General features: G+C 43.1%; 1 protein-coding gene across 1 annotated transcript in view; it reads left to right on the top strand.

Annotated features, from left to right (window-relative positions):
• The window catches only part of ryr2a (ryanodine receptor 2a (cardiac)), a 1,161,183-nt gene that overhangs the window by 167,331 nt on the left and 975,996 nt on the right, over window positions 1-17,856 (top strand). The window contains 3 exon segments of the mRNA XM_056296806.1: window positions 1,152-1,285; window positions 5,558-5,799; window positions 6,728-6,920. Coding sequence (XP_056152781.1) covers window positions 1,152-1,285; window positions 5,558-5,799; window positions 6,728-6,920 — 569 coding nt within the window.

Raw genomic sequence — 17,856 nt, forward strand, 5'->3', positions numbered from 1 at the left:
CAATTAACATCCGCAAGAATGCTAGGACCCAATCCCGCGACCCGAATTCAGACAAGCAGATTGGATAATGGATGGATGGAAGAATGCCAGGACCCAAGGTTTCTCAGCAGAGCATTGCCCAGAGCATTACACTGCTTCCTCCAACTTGCCTTCTTCCCATAGTGCATCCTGGTGCCATCTCTTCTCCCGGTAAACAGAACACACACACCCGGTTGTCCACATGATGCAAAAGAACATGTGATTCATCAGACCAGGACACCTTCTTCCATTGCTCCACAGTCCAGTTCTGACACCCATGTGCCCATGTAGACACTTTCGACAGTGGACGGATCAGCATGGGCACTCTGACCGGTCTGCAGCTTCACAGCTCCATACACAGCAAACTGTGATGCACTGTGTGTTCTGACACCCGTCTGTCATAGCCAGTATGAACTGTTTCAGCAGTTTGAGCTACAGTAGTTCTTCTGTGGGATCAGACCAGATGGGCTAGCCTTCACTCCACACGTGCATCAATGAGTCTTGGGCACCCATGTTGCCAGTTCACCGGTTGTCCTTCCTTGGACCACTTTTGGTAGGTCCTTACCACTGCATACCAGAAACACCCCACAAGACCTGCCAGTTTGGAGGTGCGCTGACCCAGTCATCTAGCCATCACAATTTGGCCCTTGTCAAAGTCACTCAGATCCTTACCCTTGCTAATTTTTCCTGCTTTCAACACATCAACTTCAAGAACTGACTGTTCACTTGCTGCCTGATATATCCCACCCCTTGACAGATACCACTGTATGGAGATAATCACTGTTATGAATTGAATTGAATTGAATTATTCACTGACCTGTTAGTGGTTTTAATGTTTTGGCTGATCAGTGCATATAATATGCATCACAACAAAAGTTTAGAAGAGCAATATACAACTTTAAATCACAGCACAAAAATTATTTCAAGTTTGCCCCCTTTTCGTGATGAAGCCCTTTCCCTGTGGGGACTATTAATGTGTTATGTAACTAAAACGTTTCCTGCAGCAAGGCATGCTGGCTGCTTCTGCATACATGTCATTGTTTGTGAGACACATCTTCCTTAAGTGATGTATCCAACAGTGATATGTTATGATGTTTGTGTCATTTTGTGTGTATGCACATGTTTTTCATCAGGTACTGGACGTTCTGTGTTCGCTGTGTGTGTGTCATGGTGTGGCGGTGCGCTCCAACCAGCATCTAATTTGTGACAACCTGCTGTCTGGAAGGGACCTGTTACTGCAGACTCGACTCATCAACCAAGTCAGCAGGTACACACACACACTCTTCACTTTTGTTTTTTATCACAAACACACACACACACACACACACACACACACACACACACTCATACACAAGCGCTGACACACACAAAAACAATGGGCCCTATTTTCATGAGATCTGCAGTGCAAAATGCAGTCAAGTTAATATATATTTAAGTTCATATATATTCAAGTTCATATATATTAAATTTATATTTGTTAGTATATATTCAAGACAATATATATTTAAGTTTATATATATATTTAATATATATTCAAGTTAATTTACATTTACATTATATATTCAAGTTAATATATATTCAAGTCATTATATATTTAATATACATTTAAGTTAATATACATTTAAGTCAATATTTATTCAAGTTAATATATATTTAAGTTGTTAAATATTTACTAGCAGAGGTACCCGGCGTTGCCCGGGGAAAAGTTTCTCACCAAAAGAATCAACACAATCTGATTTTTACAATATAATTGATGATGAAATATAGGATAATTTATGATATGATAGATGTGATAAACGAATGTCGAATAAACGCGGTTCAAGCGCCTCAGGGTAAACCACGTTGCGTGTCTTGTGGCAATAAAAAATTGTCACTGGCTTTGTGATAAGTAAGTTGAGTGCTCACCACTCTCACTAATGCAACCTTGAATCCAGGGTGACGATCTGCACTAATAACCCTGGCATCGAGGCTGAAACATTCCTTTGATTGATATGACATAACAACGTATGGCGTTGAATATCAAAAAGATGCCACATTTTGCCAAAAAATAAACCAAAATTCCGCAAATAAATAAATTGTTTTACTTGATTTTTGAAACATTTTTCGAACTGTGCAATCCTCGGAAAGTGCTGATTCTAAAGATACCTTTGTTTTTGTTCTACAATGAGTATTTCTGGAGTTTTAAGCAAACATACAAACATACATTTTTGCTTTATATATATATATATAGAGAGAGAGAGAGAGAGAGAGAGAGAGAGAGAGAGAGAAAGAGAGAGAGAGATGACATAAATAAGAAAGCTATATATCATTGTCCTGTAGGTGTCGCTGTGGTTCGTAAGGTATAGTACACCTGGGTAATCGAGAGAGAAGAAGAGCGAGGCTTAGATGACCAGAAAGAGCTAGCGCTTGCTACAACATTCACTTTCGCAAATAAATCAAATGTTTTACTTGGTTTTTGAAATATTTTTCGAACTGTGCAATCCTTCGAAAGTGCTGATTCTAAAGATACCTTTCTTTCTGTTCTACAATTGGTATTTCTGGAGTTTTAAGCGAACATACAAACATACACTCTTGCTTTATGTATATAAGAAAGTTAAAATAGTGTGGCGCACTCGGGGTGTGGTGAGCACACTTCTGGTATGTTTGTGGTGGAGGTGTGCCGCAGGTGTATTTCGGAACAGGAAGGAATATGCTATCAGCAGGTGTGGTCAGGCAGGTGAATGAACCAATCGGATCTCCTGTTTTCCTGCCCTTTAAAAGGAGTCAGTGTCAGTATGGTGATGGAAGCAGTGAGGAGGTCCCACCCAAAAAAGTTTCTCTCATGAGGAAACTGATGACTGTGTAGGAAATCCAGCATCGCCTGGAACATTTTAAACTACATTTGTTTGAATAAATTGTCAGTTAGAAACAACAGCACACAATTCACATATATGATATTTAATGGTACAACTTGTACCATTTAAAAACAAACAAAAAACTTGATAGTTTATAGGCCAATGATGCCACCTAATAATAAGTAATGAACAAGTGGTTGGACATCACATTCCTAAATAACTGTGTTGAGCCAGCTTGATAAAACCAAATGCGATATAACCTACAGTTTTCAGTCATGGAGACAGAGGCAGCAGGGTAAAAGCTGAGATCTATCCATCTTCTCTCTCTCTCCCAAAACACAGCTGTGAACAACACTTGTGTATTTAAGAAAAATAGAGAATAATTTTAACAACATGTGTTTTTTAAATGCAACCAACTGATTCTAAAAATATAGCTGCCAAGACTTTTATTATTCTATGTGCAGATCAAGACATTTCTTTTTGTCGTAGTGTTTTCAGTAAAGCGCCACAGATTTCACACACTTCTTCCATATAGTATATATGCTGAGCTTTGCTCTATGGACTTAACAACAGCATAATGAGTGAACCGACTAATTAGCATACATCAGGATGAGTAACTAATTAGCATATATCCGGATGAGGAACTAGTTAGCATACAGCAGGATGAGGAACTAGTTAGCATACATCAGGATGAGGCACTAATTAGCATACACCAGGATGAGGAACTAGTTAGCATACAACAGGATGAGAAACTAGTTTGCATACATCAGGATGAGGAAATAATTAGCATACATCAGGATGAGGAACTAGTTAGCATACATCAGGTTGAGGAACTAATTAGTATACATCAGGATGAGTAACTAGTTAGCATACAGCAGGATGAGGAACTAATTAGCATGCATCAAGATGAGGAACTAATTAGCATACATCAGGATGAGGAACTACTTAACATACATCAGGATAAGGAACTAATTAGCATGCATCAGGATGAGGAACTAATTAGTATACATCAGGATGAGGAACTAGTTAGCATACAGCAGGCTGAGGAACTAATTAGCGTACATCAAGATGAGGAACTCGTTAGAATACATCAGGATGAGGAACTACTTAACATACATCAGGATAAGGAACTAATTAGCATGCATCAGGATGAGGAACTAATTAGTATACATCAGGATGAGGAACTAGTTAGCATACAGCAGGCTGAGGAACTAATTAGCGTACATCAAGATGAGGAACTCGTTAGAATACATCAGGATGAGGAACTACTTAACATACTTCAGGATGAGGAACTAATTAGCATACATCAGGATGAGGAACTAATTAGCATATATCCAGGTGAGGAACTAGTTAACATACATCAGGATGACCTACTTGCTGGTTATATATTTACCATGTGGAAGAGACGGTCCCTTTAAGACAGTGGGTTCAGGGGTTAGCAGGGGGATTGTGGGTGGACTTGAGGGTGTGCTTTTGATGATAAAAAGCTGTTGACTTGAAGTTTGAGTTTGGAAATAAACGACCCCACGGCTGTGTGGTCAAAAGGAGAATTGATCTTGTTTCTTTTCTTTCATCCTCCACAACAGTAAGTTTTGTACCTTACACGACTCGGCACCATGACTCCAAGTTGTTCACAAGTTCATTTATTTATTTATTGTTGTTACCTGTGTAGTCCTGTTGGTCCCAGGTAAAACCTGTGAACAAATGGGTTTTAATCACGGCTTAAAAGAAAGGAAAAGATAAAAGCTAAAAAACAAGTGGGCCAAGGCCCAAATGTGTTTGGCATCTTGTGTCTTCTTTCTAGTGAGGTTTGAACGGTCAAGAACAAATCGACCCGTCTTGGCCTTCTTCTCATTAACACAGGTGGATAACTGTATCCCTGGTAGTTAACTATTAATTAAACCTTATAGGAGCAGGCGGAGGTAGACAACAGAAACTGTGGTCATTCTTGACACCAAAACTGCAGTGTGCCATTGCATTTTCAATGACACACTTCCTACCACGCCTCTTCTCAGTGAGTCACCACAATACCAGTGAGCACAGTGCACAAAAGACAACATGACTGTGCCTCAGGAAGATGCTACGTCACCAGCACAAATTCATATTTTGCACTGCGTGCCTGTAGGAAAATAGGGCCCAGTGTCACAAGGTACCTTCAGCCTTTTACAGTTTAGCAGGCTCATATTTACTCTCATTTTGTAAAAGTACGTTTTACTCTCATATAATAATAGCACACTTTGGAGCAAACGCACAGAAGGATTTTCAATTGATCCTTGTTCAATGTCCATTAATAATAATTTCATTCTTTGGGAAGGAACAGTAAATTCCAATGAATCCCAACAGCAATTAAAACTTGTGAGTCTTCTTCTAAAAAGAAATTGACTGAAGATCAAAGGTCACCATTTCATGTAATATTCATACAAAGTCTACTCACCTGCATTTTAAAAGCTTAGCCAACTCTAATTTCACTTCAAGAAAAGAAAGGTACACCTCATGGATTTCAGCAAAGGTTCCAGCATGTGACAGATCATGTCCATCCTGCCACTCATTTGTTGTCCTGCTCAACCAACTGAAACGTTTATTGAGAGCGATGGTAGAATAATCTTCAATTCCAAAATCAAATAAATTCACCTGCAACCAAAAATAATCAGTTTATTTTTCCTCATCTTTTCTTCCCCTTTCTCATCCCCTTCTCTCCTCACAAGCATGCGTCCCAATATCTTCCTGGGTGTAGGTGATGGCTCTGCCCAGTACAAGAAGTGGTACTACGAGCTCATTGTGGACCAGGCGGTGCCATTTATCACAGCAGAGGCAACTCACCTGAGAGTGGGCTGGGCCAGCACAGAGGGTTACGCCCCCTACCCAGGTGGAGGCGAGGGATGGGGGGGTAATGGGGTGGGGGATGACCTCTACTCCTATGGCTTTGATGGACTGCATCTGTGGTCAGGTGAGGGTGAGAGTCTTTGAGAATAATTGTGTGAATGGTTAGAGTGTTATATACATAGTAGTGACGTATGGGTAAGCTGGAGCCACCCAAGCCCACCTACTGCTTTAATGGACCCCCCAACCCATGGTTGGCAAACACATGTCATATACATGAGTTGCTATTTCAAACCCACTTCTTAAGAAAATGCTTTGAATTTGGTTCTCCTGGTCATGAATGTAGCCTCTTTTGTAGACCCACACCAACAGCAGACTATGCATGCGGCACATGTGAGATTTAATTATTTAATTAGTTTGTTGGTATATTGTTGAAACACAGAATAAATATCTAGGCTGTGTGTTGTGGATTGAACAGATTAGATATGCTCATTTAAGGGACCACAAGGCTGTAAAGACACTACCCCTAAGAGGATCACCAGAATCCTCTAAGCTTGGAAGAATGCTTATATAATTTGCTTGTTTGTCACACCATAAGTAGTGGGCTATAAACTAAAGCCTTACCCTGTTTTTTTTTCAATGTACAGATGGATGTTATTTAGAAATAGTTGATGTAGGGAGAGATACCTGCATCCGTCTCATTGACCTTATTACCATATTGCTTCATCCCAGGGCCTGACTTTCTCAGTGCACTAAAGTGAACATCATGTGCAGCTAGGTGAGATATCGCACAAGTGTGTCAGCCTGTGTGTATACGTGTATTTTTGTAGGTTTGCAGGTGTTCTTATGTTGGGATGTGATAGCTTTTGTTCATATGTTTTAATTCCTTCCAGAAAAAATAAGTCTGAGGTTCCCTTCATTCAGGAACTGGACTATGAGCTCTGAGAAGTGGTTACAGCACAATGGATTCTCAATTCACCTTCCTGGTTGAATAACGTTGAGCTTGCTTTACATCTTTCCCTGCCTTATCACATTCTTTCTTCCATCCTGTGAAGGCTGCGTTGCCAGAACAGTCAGCTCACCTAACCAGCACCTACTAAAGATGGAGGATGTGGTTAGCTGCTGCCTGGATCTGAGCGCTCCCAGCATCTCCTTCAGGATCAACGGCCAGCCGGTTCAGGGCATGTTCGAGAACTTCAACTTTGATGGCCTGTTTTTCCCTGTGGCAAGCTTCTCTGCCGGGGTCAAGTGAGTGCTTTAATATATTTTCTAGTATTGTGATGAACCCGGTTCATGTCAGCTCTCCTCATGGTCACCTTTATAAAATAAGAATGACAGCCCAGGATCTGGCATTTAACAATTTGAATGTGATTTTTTAATTTTTTTTTCAGAGCCTCAAACTATGCTTTGGTATTTTGTTGGTTCATAGTGACTCAGAAATTGAAGGATATATATGCCATAATCTCATCTCATCTCATCTCATCTGGCATAAGAATTTACATATTGGATCAGGGGAAGTAGGGGGTTTATTCTCTGAGTAACGGTTTGGATATTGGTTAACCCATATTAGTTACTGTCGGGGCAATTATTTAATTCCATTCTGACATTAAATGAGGGGCGAGACAGAAGTCTCTTACAGTATTGTCACATGATTTTAATATATGTTGAGTGAACAGATGCACAGCTCAGATGCTGGTGCGTGTCCTGATCTCAGAGCCCACCATCTTTATACCATGCAGCAGTAATAATAATAATAATAATAATAATAATAATAAATCAATCTTATATAGCACTTTTCTAATACTCAAAGTCACTTTACAGTAAACGGGGTGAAACAAGACGACAGATAAACATAACAAAGACATACAGGGGTGGATGGGAAGGGGGGGGCTACGAGAGGGAGAAGTGGCAGCCACACACGACGCCAGCAGTACTCTCTGACTTGGACAGATACAAAAGGGAAAGAAAAACAAACATCATAAATCACATAAATCACAGATGAAGTCTGAAGAGGTGAGTCCCAACCAATGACCTGAATGTGGGCAGCCCGCAGCAGTGTCCGATGCACTTGGGGAGGGAGTTGGGGAGGGAGTTGAGGGAGGGGGCAGGTTGGGCGCTCAGTCTCCAGCCTACTCCAGACCAGGGGTGGATGAGCGGACGGGGGGGGGGGCCACAAGAAGGCAATGGAGAAAAGGTGTGTCTTGAGACAGGATTGGAAGAGTGGGAGGGATTCTGAGTCTCTAATGATTTGGGGAAGTGAGTTCCAGAGCCTGGGAGCTGCTCTGGAGAAGGCTCGGTCACCAAAGCCGCGGAGGTTGGACCTGGGGGTAGAGAGAAGGGAGGCTGAGATGGATCTGAGGGACCGAGAGGGTTGGTAGGGGGAGAGGATATCGGTGAGGTATGGGGGAGCCAGTTTGTGAAGGGCTTTATAAGTAAGAACCAGGATTTTGTAATTGATCCGGTGGGAGATGGGTAGCCAGTGGAGGTCTTTTAGGACTGGGGTGATGTGGTGACAGGATTTGGTGAAAGTTAAAAGTCGGGTGAATGCGTTCTCCACCAATTGGAGTCTTTCGATAGAGCTAGCACTGATGCCATAGAGGATTGAGTTACAGTAATCAAGGCAGGAGGAGATGAAGGCATGGATCAGTATCTCAGCAGCAGGGCGTGTGAGAGAGAACCTTATTTTTGCAATGTTGCGAAGGTGGTAGAAGGAGGATTTGACCATTTGGTGGATATGTGGCTCAAGGGAGAGGGTGGGATCAAGGATCACACCACAAGCCTGGGAGGAAGGGGAGACAGTAGTGCCGTCGATGGTGAGTACAAGGTTGTTGATTTGGCTGAGAGTGGACTTGGAGCCAATGAAGAGGAGTTCGGTTTTGTCACTGTTGAGTGTGAGAAGGTTTTGCTGCATCCAGACTTTAATTGCAAACAGACAGGAGTTGATGTGAGAGAGGGGTAGATTGTGAGATTTGGTGCTGTGGTATATCTGGGTGTCATCAGCATAACAGTGGAAGTCCAAGTTGTAATGGCGGAGAATCTGACCAAGAGGGAGGATGTAGATGATGAAAAGGAGTGGGCCGAGTACAGAACCTTGGGGAACACCTTGTGTGACTGTGGATGGAACAGAGGAGTGGTTGTGAAGTGAGATGAAGTGTGACCTGTTGGAGAGGTAGGACTGGAGCCAGCTGAGTACGGTGCCTTCAATACTGACATCTTTCAATCTGGTGAGCAGGATGTTGTGCCTCACAGTATTGAAGGCTGCACTCAGGTTGAGGAGGATGAGGATGTTACACACACATCAGTACACACTGGTGTGTACCCAGAGTCTCATCATCCTGTCTTGATGGAGATTATATGTGTTGGTGACATGCCACCCTGGTGGGCAAAACAACTGCTGTGTTGTTCCAAGAGGTCATCTCCCTTTGTCCTCACCTCCTGCCAGGACCCTCCAGGACCACTTGCTGTCACTCTCAAATAGCTTTCATACCTCCCTCTGTTATCCCTTACCGTTTGGCAGAAGAAAAAGCACTTTTGAACCCCCCGCCCACTTGTCCTGCTACACATGAGCCCCCAGTCATCTGTTCAGACAAGGTAACCATAGCATAGCTGGTCTGTGGTCAAATAGTAAAAGTAAGTAACATACATGCATATATGAACTGCCCTCACAATCCCTCTTCTGATTACTTTTAATCCACAACAAATCGTCTAGATAAAGTATCAAAGGAAACATTACAATGGTTATAAATCCTGGGGAACATCTTACCTCACACAGAATGACTCTCAGTCCTGTCTGTCAGTTGTAAGCCAACTGAGATGCATCAGGTTTACATCAATACACTCCATATAAACTCAGTAGTCAGACAGAAGTCACAACTATTCCATGTCCTCTCGAGCCAAATATCTCACCTCACTCTGGACTACAAATGAGTGAAAGACTCAAGAGGTTACCTACACTAATCTGAGAAGCCATGTCACAAGAAAAACCCAGTGTTGACATTTGGGAAAAACGTGTGTGAATGCTCAAAATTCATCTAAAACACAACTTAGTCCCCAGTAACAACAAACAATGAGTAAATGATGAAACAATAAATGAGAGATGTATTCACATCACACATGTAGACAGACTGGTTACACGTTAACTAAGTGTTAACATAAGTGACATTAAACAATGATTAAATGATGAAACAATAAATGAGAGATGTATTCATATCACACATGTAGACTGGTTACACATTAACTAAGTGTTAACAAAAGGAAAGTAAAGAAACCAATAACTCCATGTAAAGGAAGAGATCTGGGGGAACTACTCCATGACTATAGACACTTGCTATAATCCTTATTATAGTCATCATCATCATCATCATCACGATCATGTAGTGGAACCCAGGGATCAGGACAATATTGAACTTGTACAGCATTAAGTACAGTCTTAACACAATATTTGTGGATCACCAAACCATACAAGTAATGACAAAAGCAATGACGAAAAACAGAAGAATACCCACAGTCAGTGTACGAATGAATGATGCACCCACAGAGGCCAAGCGGCCAAACACTCCTGACAAAGGGTCTCACCCATGAACAGTATGTAAATCTTTTACCCCTTGTTCAGAATCATGTTTCAATTCTGATATTTCAGATAGTAATACATGCACAGCATTCAGTGGCGATCACCTTACATACACCACCCTGTGAGACTAACAGAAGATCCAGCACCATCCTATTTTCAGTTGCTACGTGGCCAACATCTTCTAAGTGTCTCGCCGTGGCTGTGACAGCAGCTGTAGAGATGTTCATGTGACATTCTAACACAGTAGAGAGTGACTTGATCTCCTCCTGAGCTGCATATATACCATACGAGGGTATCAATATGCCAAATGCGCTGAGCTGTTAATAAGGCACGTTTAGCTTTGTGATGGAGTGATGATGATTCTGATGCAGACACCTGTCTGATTAAGGGTACCAGAAATGCAAAGCAGCACTGACTATGGGTTTCCTTCAGGAAACAGCTATAAGCCTGATCACCACAAATCACATAGACCTTTTCAGGTAGTATGGGTTGCTTACTGAACGTTATCTTTACTGTCCTCTTACAACAAGTAGTATCTGTGGTAATTTCACAAATGGGGTCTTCTGCACACAAAGAAACATCAGGCAGGACATGCACAAGCAGAACAGGCCAGAATATAGATTTTCTGACCTCTGGAGTGCAGATGGTGGTGCCACACACACACACACACACACACACACACACACACACACACACACACAAAGTGCACCCATCGCAGCACCACAGGTGAAAATCTCCAACACACACAGCTCACCTACACACACACACACACACACACACACCACCAGTAACTCAGTGCCTCAAGATCCACCAAAATTAAATCCATTGGATATCAAATAGCCTTTGTGTCTCTTCATACTTGGAAAACAATGAAAAGTCACATGACATGGCTCCCGCTTCTGGCCTACAACATCACCATGGACAGCGCTGGCATGCAGCATCATAACACCTCTTCTTTACAAACTGACCACACCAAGTCAAAGCAACTCATGAGCAAAGAATAGAAATAATGATAAAATCAACCTTCACATGCAGAATATGCCATGAGCGAAGTCGCAATACAATCATACGCAAAATATGCCAAACCTTACGCCATAATATTGAGTATAGTAGGCCTAACCTTACATGAGCAAAGTGTGGTATTAACCAGTTATGAAGTGCCATCACAATATGTAAAATGAATACGCCAACTTTGATTTGGAGTAAAATAACATTAGGCAGCTGACCTTATTAGGCTACTTAAATATAAAGTCAATCCGTCTGTCCTTCTTTGTGAAGTGGGCATGGCAGCATCATGCAGTTTGTTCTTGGATTTAAGTTCCATCAGAAGGCCTTTTTCTATGGACCTCAGTGCCAAAGCTCCCAGTCGTTCCTGCCCCGTTCTGTTTCTGGTGTGCGTCTTGATGCGCTTCAGGGCCGAGAAAGACCGTTCAGCTGAAGAGGAGGGTACGGGGATGGTCAACACCAGACAGGTGAGGTGATGAAGCATAGGCGAGACAAGAGCGAGAGTTGGCCTTCCATTTCCAATCACTTGTTGCTTTCCACGAAAGCACGTCTTGAGAAGGGTTACACTAACCACCATCACCAAGGGGGCCCCTTGGTGAGTTTCTGGAGGAGCTTGACACACTTCTCTCACACTTCCCTGTTGATGACTCTGCACTTATCCTTCTCGGTGACTTCAACATCCACACTAACAAGCTAGATCCTCTTCTCTCTTTCCTCTCCTCCTTTGACCTTCATCTCTCACCTTCTCGTCCTACCCACAAGGCCGGCAACCAGCTGGACCTTATCTTTACTAGACACTCCTATTTCCAATCTCTCTGTTACTCCCCTCCAGCTCTCTGACCACTATTTCATGTCCTACTCTCTCTCTCTCTCTTCACCCTCCTCAGCTCCTTCCCCTATCCACATGGTTTCCACTCGTAGACACCTCTGCTCTCTATCCGCCGCTGATCTTTCTTCCTGTTACCTCTATCCTCCCTACACCTGAATCTTTCTCTCTCCTACCCCCTGACACTGATACTGATCTTCTTCTCTCTACCCTCTCCTCTCCTCTGGACAATCTCTGTCCCCTCACCTCCAGCCCTGCACGCCCAACTCCATCTGCCCCTTGGCTGACCGACTCAGTACGTACTGACAGACGGAGCCTGAGAGTGGCAGAGTGCAAATGGAGAAGAGGCAAACTCCCAGAGAACCTTCTCAACTTTCAATCTCTTCTGTCCACTTTCTCCTCCTCCCTTTCTGCTGCTAAGGCTGCCCTCTATCGCTCTAAAATCCTATCCTCTGCCTCTAATCCTAAGAAACTCCTTGAAACCTTCTCTACACTTCTTCAACCCCCACCTCCTCCTCCTACTTCCTCCCTTCTTCCTGATGACTTCGCTAACTTCTTTGACAAGAAGGTAAACGACATCAGATCCTCCTTTTCTCACCACCCGGTTAGTGCTGCTTGCACTATCCCACCCTCTGCACCCTCCCTTACCTCTCCACGTCCCATCCTATTCCACCTCACTCCCCACTCCCCCGACGAGGTTCATAACCTCATCACATCCAGTCGACCCACCACATGCTCGCTTGACCCGGTCCCCTCCCCTCTTCTTCAGTCTATAGCACCTGAACTCCTTCCCTTTCTAACCCACCTCATCAACACCTCCCTCCAGGCAGGATGCTTTCCATCTGCCTTCAAGACTGCTAGAGTCACCCCCCCCCCTCTCAAGAAACTATCACTTAACCCCTCTGATGTCAAAAACTACAGACCAGTTTCCCTTCTACCCTTTCTATCCAAAACTTTCGAACGTGCTGTCTTTAACCAACTTTCTTTGTACCTCCACCAGAACAACCTCCTGAACCGCAACCAGTCTGGGTTCAGGGTGGGTCACTTGACAGAGACGGCCCTCCTTGCAGTGACAGAATCGCAGCACTCTGCGAGAGCAAACTCTCTCCTCTGTCCTGATACTCCTGGACCTGTCAGCTGTGTTCGACACAGTGAACCACCAGATCCTCCTCTCTACCCTCGTGGTGCTGGGTGTCACAGGCTCTGTACTCTCAATGTTTTCAACCTACCTGATGGGTCGCTCCTACCAGGTGACAAGGAGGGGATCTGTGTCGGAGCCTCGCAGGCTGACTACACGTGTTCCACAAGGTTCGGTTCTGGGTCCTCTCCTGTTCTCCCTGTACACGACATCCCTGGGTTCTGTTATTCACTCGCATGACTTCTCTTACCATTGTTATGCCGATGACACCCAGCTGATCTTGTCCTTTCCTCCCTCTGACACACAAGTAGAGACACACATTGCTGCGTGCTTGACTGACATCTCAGAGTGGATGGCAACACACCACCTGAAGCTCAATCTGGACAAGACAGAGCTGATGTTCCTCCCAGGGAAAGTTTGCCCACACCGAGACCTGGTCATCACCATTGACAACACCGTGGTGACGCCAACTCGGACTGTGAGGAATCTGGGTGTGATCCTGGATGACCAACTGTCGTTTCCTGCAAATGTTGCATCGGTTGCTCGCTCCTGCAGATTTCTCTTCTATAACATCAGGAGGATTCGCCCATTCCTCACCGAGGAGACAGCACAGGTGCTCATCCAGGCTCTGGTCATCTCCCGGCTGCACTACAGCAACTTCCTCCTTGCTGGTGCCCCAGCATCGGCCATCAGACCTCTGGAGCTTGTTCAGAAAGCTGCGGCTCGTCTGGCGTTCAACCGCCCTAAGTTCTCCCACACAACTCCTCTTCTCATGTCCCTACGCTGGCTCCCTGTAGCTCCTTGCATCCAATTTAAGACTCTGGTGCTAACCCAAATGGCAGTGAAAGGAACGGGTCCTTCCTATCTCCAGGCCATGGTCAAGCCCTACACCCCCGCCCGGCCACTTCGCTCTGCTGCCTCGGGACGCCTGGTTGCCCCGTCGCTCAGAGGCCCCTGCTGCCGATCGACCCGGTCACGGGTCTTTTCTGCCCTGGCCCCACAGTGGTGGAATGAACTCCCCACTGATGTTAGGACAGCAGAGTCGCTGCCCATCTTTCGGCGCAGGTTGAAAACTCACCTCTTTAAGAACTACTACCCTGTTACTTGTTCTTAGCACTTATTGTATTCACTCATTTAAAAAAAGTAAATCTCTTTCTTGCACTTTTACTTTAGCACTGGTTTTGCTCTTAGATGCTTGTTTAGATGCACGTATGACCTCTGATGACTAGTAGTTCTCCTGATTTCCTATGTTAAATGCACTTATTGTAAGTCGTTTTGGAAAAAAGCGTCGGCTAAATGACTGTAATGTAATGTAACAAGCTAGCTACAACGTCACTCTCGTCTCCCCCTGGAGCCATGCTTCGTCTTTAACTTATTTCTCTAACGAAACTAAGCTTCATCGCACTTGTCCGATACAGACTAACGTTAGTGATGTGCGGTTCGATTGGTTTAAGTGAACCAGTAGATTTGGATGGCCAATGTGAAAGAGTCAGTCAGTCAAAAGTAATGACTCCTCAGCAACCGCACATCTTTCTTTTATATGAGTGAGCCCTCATCTGGATAGGTCTGGACTTCTAGAAGTCCTAGGGTGATATTTTTTTTGTCCCGCCCACTACAACAGCAAAATATGATTGGCTGATTCACTTTCACTTTCTAAATAAACACACAAGCACAAGGACATCTAGCAGTCCTAACCAATGAGGGAGCCAGCCAGCCAACCCTATCTCTGCCAAGAGACAACAGCAACAAAATCTGATTGGATAACTCAATTTTCATGGTTTCAGGACAGTAACTCTTTCATTACTGAAGCAAACTTAATAGAAACTAGGGCTGAAATTAGAATAAAAAGAGATAATTATTATTAAAGAAAAGAATTTAAATATAGCATTTAAAATGCTGATATGCTTGGCCTTCTCTGAAGTCCTAGAAGTCCCTAAGGGTTCCCTTGTGCCTTGACTCCTTCCCCTGAATTATACCAAGCGCAAGAATTTGATTTGCCATCTACTCAACAGCGGAACAATTGCTATTAAAATCTAGGCTTACATTTTACAAATTCGATGACAAAACAGGCAGTTGTCTTTCTCACCAAGCCCGCCAAATGGCAGCTTCGTGCCAAATATCCCAAATTAAGACCGCCTCGGACTCTGTGACCACTGACCACAAGGGGATTAATGATGCCTTTGCGGCTTTCTATGCTAATTTATATTCATCTGAATATGACAATGATGTTTCTAAATCTGTCTTCTTCTTTTTTTTTAAATTTGATTTTACCAACCCTTAATGACTCTCAGAAAGGTGATCTTGAGAGCCCCTTGACATTGGAGGAGGTCTTAGAAGCCATCTAAAGTGTGCAATTTGGTAAATCCCCAGGACCAGATCAATTCCCAGTGGGTTTTTTTAAGAAATTCATAAAGGAGTTATATCAATTATTATTGTGTATGCTTATTGAATCCTTTTCAAATGGGAACCTCCCTGAAACCCTGAATCAGGCCTCTGTTTATCTCCTGCATAAAAAAGGCAAGGATCCTCTGCTGTGTGACTCGTATAGACCAATTTCTCTTCTAATTGTGGATTATAGAGTCCTTGCTAAGTCCCTTGCTAGGCGACTAGAGAATGTTCTTCCTGATCTGGTACTGCCTTACCAAACCGGCTTTATTAGAGACAGGCATTCCTGCTTTAATATTCGTAGGCTCTTTGATATTATCTACACTCACACTCGGTTGAATGTTCCTGAGCTTGTGATTCCTAGATGCTGAGAAGGCTTTTGATCGGGTGGAGTGGGAACATTAATTTAGGACTATGAGAAATGTTGGATTTGGTAATGACTATATATCATGGGTTAAACTATTGTACGCATCCCCCTTAGCTTCTGTCCATAAGAATGACTTATGTACACTACCGTTCAAAAGTTTGGGATCACCCAAACAATTTTGTGTTTTCCATGAAAAGTCACACTTATTCACCACCATATGTTGTGAAATGAATAGAAAATAGAGTCAAGACATTGACAAGGTTAGAAATAATGATTTGTATTTGAAATAAGATTTTTTTTACATCAAACTTTGCTTTCGTCAAAGAATCCTCCATTTGCAGCAATTACAGCATTGCAGACCTTTGGCATTCTAGCTGTCAATTTGTTGAGGTAATCTGGAGAAATTGCACCCCACGCTTCCAGAAGCAGCTCCCACAAGTTGGATTGGTTGGATGGGCACTTCTTTGAGCAGATTGAGTTTCTGGAGCATCACATTTGTGGGGTCAATTAAATGCTCAAAATGGCCAGAAAAAGAGAACTTTCATCTGAAACTCGACAGTCTATTCTTGTTCTTAGAAATGAAGGCTATTCCATGCGAGAAATTGCTAAGAAATTGAAGATTTCCTACACCGGTGTGTACTACTCCCTTCAGAGGACAGCACAAACAGGCTCTAACCAGAGTAGAAAAAGAAGTGGGAGGCCGCGTTGCACAACTGAGCAAGAAGATAAGTACATTAGAGTCTCTAGTTTGAGAAACAGACGCCTCACAGGTCCCCAACTGGCATCTTCATTAAATAGTACCTGTTAGAGCCTGTTTGTGCTGTCCTCTGAAGGGAGTAGTACACACCGGTGTAGGAAATCTTCAATTTCTTAGCAATTTCTCGCATGGAATAGCCTTCATTTCTAAGAACAAGAATAGACTGTCGAGTTTCAGATGAAAGTTCTCTTTTTCTGGCCATTTTGAGCGTTTAATTGATCCCACAAATGTGATGCTCCAGAAACTCAATCTGCTCAAAGAAGTGCCCATCCAACCAATCCAACTTGTGGGAGCTGCTTCTGGAAGCGTGGGGTGCAATTTCTCCAGATTACCTCAACAAATTAACAGCTAGAATGCCAAAGGTCTGCAATGCTGTAATTGCTGCAAATGGAGGATTCTTTGACGAAAGCAAAGTTTGATGTAAAAAAAATCTTATTTCAAATACAAATCATTATTTCTAACCTTGTCAATGTCTTGACTCTATTTTCTATTCATTTCACAACATATGGTGGTGAATAAGTGTGACTTTTCATGGAAAACACGAAATTGTTTGGGTCATCCCAAACTTTTGAACGGTAGTGTACATTCAAGATATTTCCCATTACGTAGATTCACCAGATAGGATTGCCCTATGAGTCCCCTGCTCTTCGTGCTTGCCATCGAGCCACTTGCTACTTCTCTACGTCAGTGTCAGGCCTTAGAAGGGATAACCCGAGGAGATACCCTGCATAAAGTATCTCTTTATGCTGATGACCTCCTTTTATATAATGCCAAACTATTATCTTCGCTACCACATGCCCTGTCTATTCTGGAACAATTTGGAAGGTTCTCAGGTTACAAGTAGAACTGACAAAAAAAGTGAACTTTATCCTGTAAACCCAGTTGCCCTTAATATCCTGGCTACAGCATTTCCATTCAAGAGAGTGGCATCCCATTTTAAATATCTCGAGGTGGTTGTACCTCACTCTTTTCATATGCTATTGAAATTAAATTTCACACCTCTAATCGAGCAGTGAAAGCAGAACATACACCGCTGGCGCTCCTTACCCTCCATCACTAGCTGGCTGAATTAACCTAATTAAGATGAATATTTTTCCTAGATTTCTCTATTTGTTCCAAAGTATTCTCATTTTTAT

The sequence above is a fragment of the Lampris incognitus genome, chromosome 17 (genome assembly GCF_029633865.1).
Source record: "Lampris incognitus isolate fLamInc1 chromosome 17, fLamInc1.hap2, whole genome shotgun sequence".
NCBI classification, from domain to species: domain Eukaryota; kingdom Metazoa; phylum Chordata; class Actinopteri; order Lampriformes; family Lampridae; genus Lampris; species Lampris incognitus.